The sequence below is a fragment of the Chenopodium quinoa genome, unplaced genomic scaffold (genome assembly GCF_001683475.1).
Source record: "Chenopodium quinoa cultivar QQ74 unplaced genomic scaffold, ASM168347v1, whole genome shotgun sequence".
NCBI classification, from domain to species: domain Eukaryota; kingdom Viridiplantae; phylum Streptophyta; class Magnoliopsida; order Caryophyllales; family Amaranthaceae; genus Chenopodium; species Chenopodium quinoa.
In genome coordinates this window covers 5,836,574-5,847,043 of record NW_018743331.1, presented here as the reverse complement: position 1 = coordinate 5,847,043, position 10,470 = coordinate 5,836,574, and the positions used below count along the sequence as shown (strand labels likewise).

The 10,470-nt window shown below is 37.8% G+C and overlaps 1 protein-coding gene across 1 annotated transcript; it reads right to left on the bottom strand.

Annotated features, from left to right (window-relative positions):
• Positions 1–991: 991 nt before the first annotated feature.
• LOC110737834 (transcription factor MYB64-like) lies at positions 992–2,944 on the bottom strand. The gene is made up of 2 exons (XM_021918179.1): positions 2,371–2,944; positions 992–2,041 (listed from the first exon to the last, which is right to left on the bottom strand). Exons 1-2 carry the CDS (start codon positions 2,522–2,524, stop codon positions 1,242–1,244), a joined length of 954 nt encoding a protein of 317 aa, XP_021773871.1. The 5' UTR covers positions 2,525–2,944; the 3' UTR covers positions 992–1,241.
• Positions 2,945–10,470: the final 7,526 nt, after the last annotated feature.

Below are 10,470 nucleotides of genomic sequence, written 5' to 3'. Positions count from 1 at the left end.
CAAGACAGCTAATAATTATCTCTCTTTGTCTTCCATTTTAATTTGTGCTCAGCAACATGTACACTAGTAGAAAATGGTCCAATTTTTCCTTTTTCTAATTATGGGGTTTAAGTTATACTTGGCAAACCAATTTACAGTGAGAAACAAATACACTACATCACAAATTTAGCATTTGAGCAAGTTTTATATAGTGATAGTGACTTCATCAACCAACTCATCAACATTAAAGCTAAACCTTGTAATGCATTGTGACTTATGTATTACGAGTCCAGAATAAATTTAAACTAGTACAGACACAGTAAAACTCAAAATTATGTGTAGTACAGTGTAATCCTTTCAAGTCGGACATAGGTGAACTGAGTGTCCTATGTAAATTTGCAGCTAATACGACTTTATCAATACCCTAAAAACCGAAGGACTACGAAAATTGCATCAGATTTGAAGGAAAAAAAAAAACATACTCCATAAACTTTGTACTCGTATTAATCAATAAATAATATTTTTTTTACCGATTAATATGTAAATTTAATTAGCGATATATGCCACATAGATTAATTTTTTTGACACATATGCCAAATAGGTTTACAACTTACATCACCGGATAAATTCTTCATTATTTAAAGAATCCAATGAGTTTATTAAAGATGACATTAATAACCAACTTACCTACACAAAAGGAGGTAATTTAATTTCTTTTTATTTCTTAGTATAACGGTATAACCAACAAGCTAAATTAAATAATGTAGTTTTATATCATGTACCTGCTTTACATAAATTTGAAGGTGCGTTTAATTATTCACATATACTACCATCTTGGTGTAACTGTTATGTATAGTATATTCTTGATCCATTACCTTAGCTTAATTTGATCTCACTTTCACAAGAAACAAGTATATAAATTGATTGAAACAAGAGTAATCATCAACCAGCCCATCATATATATATATATATTATAAAAGTATATAATGCTAAAAATAATTATTTACTAGTGTAACAAACAAGTAAAACAGTTTTATAATTTATATTAGTCATAACTAGTTCATAACTAATAAGTTTATAATTTAATCCCTCGCTCGATCTCTAGTTACATGCATTTTTAGATGCTCAAAACAAAAACAAAATGAGAAGAGAGGAAATTAGAAAGGCAGTAATTACATAGCCGGCTTTGAAATAATAGATTATTAAAGGAAATAATTTATGTTTAACTAAACTGAATTATGAGAATTTTGTTGATCAGGAAGCTAAGTGTTGCCCACCCCAAGAAAATCAATAAACTTAACCTCTTTTTTGTTACTTGCTTGTTCTTCCTCTTTCTCCAATCTTTCGAGTAATGATGGTCGCCTCATAGCAGTCGTTGTTGTCGTCATCATCTTGCTTTGGCCAGGAAACGGAGCATAGCTAGAATGAATACCCTTGTGGTCGGCACAATAATTGACTCCATAAGACGAACTACCAAACCCTATTCCACACTGACTCCCATCCAATAGTGTACTCGAATGACCACATGAAAACCTTGTATTAAAACCATTTGAGTGCTCAAAGATTGAGCTACTAGTACTATTGTTATTAATTCCGCGCCAATTCCCTAGTAAACATTGTGGTTGTGTCATCGAAGCTGATGAAGATGATGCCCTATAATTCCGTAATTTCCTCTCATCATTTGAATATTGTTCGAACTTGTACAATCCATGACCATGATCGTTATTCTTTAGGGTACCATAATTGTTTTGAGACTTCCAAGTTTTCGAGAGAAAGTCATGAGTTGATGAAGTGGTAGACAAAACACTTGAACTACTAATTAAGCTTGATCTCTTGTTAGATTGTTGCTTGGACCGTTCCCTTTGCATCCTTGCCATGATAACATGCCAATGGTTCTTGACGGCATTGTCTGTTCTACCAGGGAATAATCGCGAAATTAAGGCCCATTTGTTCCCATGGATCCGATGGGCGGTCAAAAGCCGTTCTTCCTCCTCTTCTGTGAATGCCTTTCTATTGATTCTTGGGTCCAATTGATTGAACCACCTTAACCTACAACTCTTACCTGAAAAAAAAAAAAAACAAAAACAAAAAATCCTTCTAATTAGTCCATTTCACTTGACATAAAACAATAAAAAGCAATTCTCTAAAATTATTTTTATTTTTTTTTCTAATAAACCTAGATAGGATGCTTAAATTTCACATCAACCCCATGAGCATATAATATAGATTTTTAAAAAAAATCCCAAATTAAAGAAATTGATGTTATAATTTGTTTATGTCTGTATATTTACAAATTATATGAATGAAACTCCTATGTTAATAATATCAAAATCACTCAGAAACATGGAATTCGGCTTTTAATAAAGAAATAGAAGGGAAATTTATAAGTACCTGATCTTCCTTGGAGCTTCTCAGCTAAGGAATTCCAATTCTGAGGGCCATACTGCTCGACAAGTTTTCGAAGTTTTTCGTCTTCTTCTGGTCTCCAGTTACCTCTAGGACAGCTGCTAGAAGATTTCATCTCATTATCAGTATCATCCTCCATTTTCTAGAATTTTCGAAAATTACTTGCGGAACAATAACAGTCAACAAACATATAGAGCTTCAGCTAGTGTTTGCTTATAATCAACAAAGATTCGAGGAGGACGAGGCGGTGGCGGACGAGGTGGAGGAGGAAAAGAATTAAAGACAGCAGAATAGGAGAAGTGTATAAATAGGAGGGACAAGGAAGAAAATGGGTTAACAGAATAAGAAAGTGAGTAGGTTGTGTTTTTAGGGTTGTGGATGGAAAGTCATTTTCATTTTTTATATTGTAATAAAAATATATTTTTTTTATTTTGGACCATGCAAAAAAAAAAAACACAAGCAAAGCAAACTAACTAAGGAGGGATTAGCCGTGGCATAGCCACACCTCGAATGTCCTCCTCTAAAATACGACTAAGCTCCATCGGAATGTTATTATTAAAATTTTCAAGTTGAGAGTCTTGAATGACTCCGCGGTTGGCCAACCAATCCGCCGCTTTATTGCCCTCCCGGAACACATGGACCAACTTCACTTGTCATCGATTGTCATTAAGGAGATCTAAACATTGCCTGATGTCATGGATATTCTCCCCATAAGCAACTTGCTGCGTGTTCAAAGCGTGTACACAAGCCTGATTATCAACTTGGACTTCTAGCTTGTCAATCTGAAGATTGCGAGCAATTTCTAGCCCTCGAACTAAGGCCAACACTTCAGCTCGAAATGCAGAACAGTACCCAAAGCTAGCTGCAAAAGCAGACACCATGTTTCCAGCATAATCTCGAATTATTCCCCCTCCCCCAGCTGGCCCAGGACATCCCTTAGCAGCTCCGTCACAATTAAGCACATACCAGCCATAGGGGGGGGGCATGCCAAGTGATGTTGCCAAGTGATGGGCACCTTGTAGCGTGGCTTTGCATTGCTGTCGTCCAATGCATCCCAAATTGCCCGTCTAGCCTCTTCATACCTCACTTGAAGAAACGCTCCTGCATCAATGGGAAGTTCATTGCGTCTATTATAAACATAGCAATTCCTCCATCTCCATATCCACCAAACCGCAACTCCAAAGAAGGTTGCTCAAGACTCCGTTCCTTCCAAAGAGTCTTCTTTTATATTCTCAGTGATCCACTCTTTCAAATTGCCATGATAGAATATGTCCCTAATTGAGTCATCCACCACATTACGCCACACAACTCGAGCAGCCGCACAGTCCCTAATAATGTGGAGGGTACTCTCATCAGCACCACCACATATGTATCACCTCGGGTTGTCAGTCATGCGCCTCTTGAACATATTTGAGTTGCCAAGCACCCTATCGTGACAAGCTAACTAGAGGAAAGCTCTAATACGCTGTTGGACAGGGGCATGCCAAACCGCATCCCAACATTCTTCATCTAAGACATCGGTATGATGTTGCATAATCTGGATGGCCGACTTGATTTTGAACTTCCCCTTATCACCATCCTTCCAATACACCAAATCACCAATCGAGGAATCAAGTCTCACCTCATAATTTTGAATTTTCTTAAGAACACTTTGATCAAGGAATGGGGCAAAGATGTTCCAACGCCATCCATGCCCATCCTCCCACATCTCACCCACTGTCGAACCTGCCAATTCCATTGGAAGAGGTTGGGTAACGAGGTCTCTGAAGGGTTCATTAGTAGCCCACTTGTGATCCCAAAACAAAGTTTTTCCACCATTTCCCACCGCAACTCTTAGACCTTCATTAAGCGTTTTCGAATTTTCTGTGATCCCACTCCACACATTAGAGCATCCCACCTTATGTTCAAACATATCCATATCGCAACGGCCCTTACAATACTTAGCTCTCAACACTCTAGACCATAAGGCATTAGGTTCCGAGAGAATTCTCCGACCAAGCTTTGTTAAGAAAGCCGCATTAGCCTGTTTAGCCGAGAAAATACCAATCCCACCTTTTTCAATGGGTCGTTGCAGCACCTCCCATGACAGCAAATGCACTCGTCTTTTCTCATCACTTCCACCCCAAATAAATCTACGGGTTTTTCTATCAATTTCTTCACAAGTTGATCTCGGAATCTTAGCCAATTGCATAGAATAAAGAGCCATGGTTGAGATGGAGGACTTAGCTAAAGTGATACGGCCCGCCAACGACAAATACTTTGATTTCCAACCCGACAATCGCCTATCTATTTTTTCACAGAGGTGGCTGAACGTCTCCTTTGTGACTCGACTTGTAAGCGTGGGCATACCGAGGTAAGTACCAAGATCAGGGGTAGCTTCCATACGCAAGGTTGCACTTATCGCTTGTTGAGAATCATCATCCATATTTGCTGAAATATAAACTCGTGATTTGGCAAAGCTTATTTTTTGACCAGAAGCTTGACAGAATCGGTCTAGGCATTTATGAATATTTTCTGCCTGTTCAATTGTAGCCTCAGCAAAAAGAATTATATCGTCGGCAAAAAACAAGTTCGATAAGGCTGGACCATCTCGACTGGCGTATATAGGCTTCCATTTACCTTGAATAATAGATTCCTCGATTACTTGGTAGAACCTCTCCATACACATTACAAAGAGGTATTGGGAAAGAGGGTCCCCTTGCCGTATACCTCGGCTCGGTTTGCAGATTTTTGAGGGCTCACCGTTCCATAATACTTGCAAAGAAGCTGTGGAAATACACTCCATGATAACCTCAATCATAAAAATAGGGAGGTTCATTTGTACCATGGTATCCCTAATAAATGACCATCGCAATCTATCATATGCTTTCTCAAAGTCGATCTTGATTGCCATATACCCCTTTTTTCCTTGCTTCCATCTCATCGTGTGAATTACTTCTTGCACAATGACAATGTTGTCCGTGATTTGGCGTCCCGGTACAAAACTAGCTTGAGTATTAGAGATTAAATGAGGCAGGACCGGTTTAAGTCTATTGACAATCACCTTGGTGACCACTTTATATGCCACATTGCATAGTCCAATGGGGCGAAAGTGAGACGCAAGCTCTGGATTATCGATTTTTGGTATCAATGTGATGTATGTTTCATTGAGGCGATCAGGGATACCCTTACCTTCTAGGATAGGCATAATTGTATCATACACCGTGTTAGCCACCACATCCCAATTTTTTTGGTAAAAAAGGGCTTGAAATCCATCCGGTCCCGGAGCTTTTAGGGAGCCCATTTCCTTTATCACAACTTCAACTTCTAGTCTCGAATAAGGTCGAACCAGCCCACTCCAATCCTGGGTAGAAAGCTCCGGAAAAATGTCTTGGGGAACATCAAAAGAACTCGGCTCATTTTCTTCTGTGAACAGCTTGGCAAAGTATTGAACAATATGGTCTTGAATTTGCAATTTATCCTCCAACCAAACATCATTTTCATCTTTGATGGCAGCAACCTTATTTTTCCACCTTCGTACTATGGTGCTTAAATGGAAAAATGTAGTATTTCTATCCCCATTTTTAAGCCAGTCAACCCGGGATTTTTGATACCAAATAATTTCTTTACGATCCAAAATCTCATCAAGATCCTTGCGCAGACGAGCTTCTAGTTTAATGAGACCTCTATCTGATTTTTCAGCAAGTTTTCTTTGAACCCCTGCAATCCTTGCCATCAAATTTCTCTTTTGCTTGAACACATTTCCAAAGACATCCCTATTCCAACATTGAAGGTCTTTCGATAGCTTTGACAGAGAAGACATGAGTGTACCATTCGAATCCCATTTTTGAGATACAAACTCCTTGAAATTTTCATGCGTTAACCAAGTTGCTTGGAATCTGAATGGACGGTGTAAGGCTTGTAAAGGTACAAAACCATTTGGTGAGATAAAAATTGGGCAATGATCAGAATGTATAGCAGGCAGATGTTTAACCTTGGCCTTATCGAATCGAAGAGCCCAATTGTCAGTACACAACGCTCTATCGAGCCTGCCACTTCTTCTCGTCTCTTCAGAATTGCCCCTGCTCCAAGTGTGGGCTGCTCCCATAAATTCGACCTCAATGAGATCCATTTCTTCTACCCAATCATTGAACAAACGCGACCTCCTAGTAGTCTCTCGACAGGATGAGTTCCTCTCCGAGGGGAACCTCGTATCATTAAAATCATCCGCAATGAGCCAAGGCTTATTGTGGGTTGTTGCAAAGTTTTTCAATTCTTGCCATAACTCTTGGCGTTGGGAAGGGTCCGGACTCGCATATACAGCAGTGAAGTACCAGGGGACAGCTCCTTGTCTAGAAATATCCATCGTGATATATTGTTTGTGTTTATGAATGGGATTGACAGTAACAACATCCGGTCGCCAATAAACCCAAATCCCACCACTAAAACCAACAACGTCTACTCCTGAGTGACCCGAATAGCCAACCATTGAGGCAATTTTTTCAGCTTGCGCACCACCCATGTGTGTCTCCACAAGAACAAAGACATTGGGTTTATTCTCTCGAATTAAATCCTTAAGGATAGATAAAAAAATTGCGGTTACCCGCACCTTGAACATTCCACACCAAGCACGTGATTGGTAAGGAATCTGGAGCTAAATTAGGTAGAGTATCTTCCATATACATAGGTATCGATGGGAGAGTTGTCACATATGCTTGACTTATTAACCGCAACAAGCGTTGCGTTTCAACAGGTATACCCATCATCATTACCAGCTCCGGGGGGTCCGAAACCGGTGGCATCCAGGACTCTATCCTGATTTCCAGAGTGTGGATCAGGGGGTTCACCATCACCAAGTATGGCTTCTCCATTAATTGCCCCACACATAGTGTTTTGTCTAGAGGGATCACTAAACTTATCGGGGAAAGTTGAGGAGACATGAGTTTTGGCTATTTCTTGGCTATCGATGGCTTGAGTAGTACTTTCAATAGCTTCGAAGTGTCCTGGGTTGACTTGCAATGACTTCAAAGATACGCCTTGGTGGACAAGAGAAGTAGTTTCCTTATTTTTGGCATGAATAACAGCAGAGGGGGAAAGGCTTCTTGGAATGTTAGGATTAATTTCCGAGAGAGGAGTGATAGAATCTTGGGAAAAAGATTTGCAAATATCCTTGCTTATCTTCGAATCAATCTTTTTTGAAAAAGATTTTTTCTTAATTGTCACTTTCGAATCCTTCCTAATTCCCACATCAATATTACCAATATCAAAATTTGCAAATTTATCTCCTAAACCTGCCTGTAAAGGGTCATCCAAGTTAACAATTTCCCTTAAATCACTCCCATTATTCTCTATTTCCATATTATCATGGTTATCTAATATGGAAAATCTAGAACCTCCCCCTTGAAATCCGCTACCTTCCTTAACCATCTCACCCGCCTTCTGAGTTCTCTGAGCATCACGCGCTACCCCATTACCACCCAAATTGAGTTTTTCAGCAGCTGGTGCACCCTTAGGTTGACGAGGAGCATACTTTCTAGTTGGTTTTTTCACCAACATCCATGAGCCAAAGTTCTCCAATTCCTCAGGCTTTCCTTGTTGATTAAACAGGGGATTTTCTTCAATTCGAACATGAGGATTATTCTCAAAAGCCTCATCTGGCTTACAGTCATCTTCAACATGTCCAAGTTTACCACATTTGAAACAAACCATACGAATTCCTTCATATTGGATTCTCCAAACCTTTCCCTTAAGCCAAAATTTCGAGAGTAAGGGTTTAGATAAATCAATTTCAACACTGATTCTTGTGAAATGTCCTCTTTCTGCTTGTGCTGTTGTTTTATCCACCCTTAACACCTTACCAACTTTCGACCCTATTTTGTTAAGGAAGTTGATATCGAAGTATTCAACTGGAAGATTGGGTATCCTAATCCATACAGTTAGAACCTTGATAGGTGCATCATCAGGAACAAAATTCGGGACCCATTTTCGAATCGTGAGATAATTATCATCCAACAACCATGGACCTTGAGTAAGAACATAATTGTAATCAGCCTCATTAGTGAATCTTGCAATATAAAAATTGCAGCCAATATCAGTCAGAGCCAATTCTCCACGAATGTTCCATTTCTTCTTTAACCTCCTCATCAGGCCCATGTAACCAAGATTTCCACTAAACATCTTGATAATTAGGGAAGTAGTCCATGGTTGTCTTAGTCTTTTTTTTCTCCTCTTTCGAAAGGCTAATTACAGGGCACCTGCTGTCATTGAGGATTTCCTCCTGAGGTTCCTCATCATCCGAAATCTCATCATCCGAAATCTCCCTACCAATAGTCAAAGATTGATGCATCAGTTGAGTATTACCATATCCCTTCAGAAGATCTCTAAACGAGGGCTGGGATTTTGGTAATTCAGCAGGTTTGAACACACCATTAGGGCTATTTTCCATAGCCTTAGAATTGGCCCCTTGATGCAAATTCTCCACTTCCATCACATCATCATTGAAACCTTGGCTTCCACCAGAGTTTTGATGAATAATTTTTCTCTTAGGCTTCTTAGTAGAACGAGCAATTTGGTCATGTTCTTCATTTGATTTTCCATTTTCACCAGTTGCGGCCATCGAGAGCATTATTAGTTGTAACTTCTGGTATGTACGTATATACATACATACTTTTTCTGTTTATTTTATGTTCAGATTAAGAATGTCTTGTTTAAGAAATTAAAATTTTGACCATGAATATTCACCGATACGCATGTAAGACTAAAATAATTGTGTTAAATAAGCATTATAGTTTCATGCAGATGGCAAGTCAAGTAAAAACATTTACCATAAGCTATTATTAGAAATTGTAGGAAGTGACACTTAGATTTATATAAGTAAGAAGAAGTAAAATAAAAGTTGGTTTCTTAACTGATTGAGATTTCATAACCCACGAAATTAAACACTTACCTCGTCAACTAAACATGAATTAATTCTAAATAGTTTATGCTTAACATCATGATAATTACACTTAGAGACAGCAAAAGAACCCATCAACAAGTTAACTTTGGTATTGGTATTAAATCAGTTTCTTAATAATTGATTTCATACTATCTTATAACCCATCAAATGGTTGTGTTACTCAAATCAATAAAGATTTGTAGCTGTGATTAAGTTTACCTTTATACTACATATACATATGTAATATAAATATGTATTATGGAATATTTAATTGGACATCCTTTTAAAAAGTCGTAACACTCTATTTAAATTATGCACAAAATAAAGTCGTCACTACACATTATATTTACTTAGCTATAGACTCATCACACGTCAAGACTTTATTTTATTTTTGTCTCTAAGATAATATTATTATTTAGCATTGCCATGGATAATCTTGTGTAACATTTGCGGTAGATAGAATTGGACGGATAATAATGCTCCATTAACACACTAGACACACACATTTTTACATTTTCAAACCATGCAAGATCATTTTACAAGTAATAAACCATGAAGTGTTAATTGCATGCCACTAATAGCATTTGCGTACTTTTTCCCTTAAAACATATATACCTTGAGCAACCAATGCAAGGAATTTGCTAATAGTCTCATTGATGCCAGCTAGCGTACCTGATAAAATAAAAGTATTAGATCGATCAAAGTGGTCCCTAATTTGTAGGATCGATATCGAATTTCGTGTACTAATATGCTAATGGGGCGAGATAATTATAAATACCCTTTAACTTTACAACTCTTTACGCCCAAAATACATCAATATCACTTACCTTGTTTTTCAATAACAGTTCTATATTATCATCATATCATGTTAACTACTCCAATATAACCTTATATAGTATGGTCATATGTAGCACTACATTTATAAACCACTAATATTGTGCTTCTGCAAAACTCCATTTTTTGCAATAAAATGAGCTCATATCTTTCAAATTCACATTTTATTTCATTATTTTGGTTACATTATCTTAAATGCAATTTGTTACAAGGTAGTTGAATATGATGCTAGCTTCATTTAATTTTACTATGCAATGTAAGACTTCTTTTTTGCTATTTAGAGGTCTTACAAAATTTCAAGGGATGCAAAGAATGGCGATTTACAACTCATATAG

What these genes read in the sequence shown, in the direction of transcription:
- LOC110737834 (XM_021918179.1), bottom strand. Translation starts at nt 2,524, where the DNA reads ATGGAGGATGATACTGATAATGAGATGAAATCTTCTAGCAGCTGTCCT. An exon ending in GAAGCTCCAAGGAAGATCAG is followed by an intron (nt 2,042 to 2,370) that starts GTACTTATAAAT and finishes TTTTTTTTTCAG; the next exon opens with GTAAGAGTTGTAGGTTAAGG.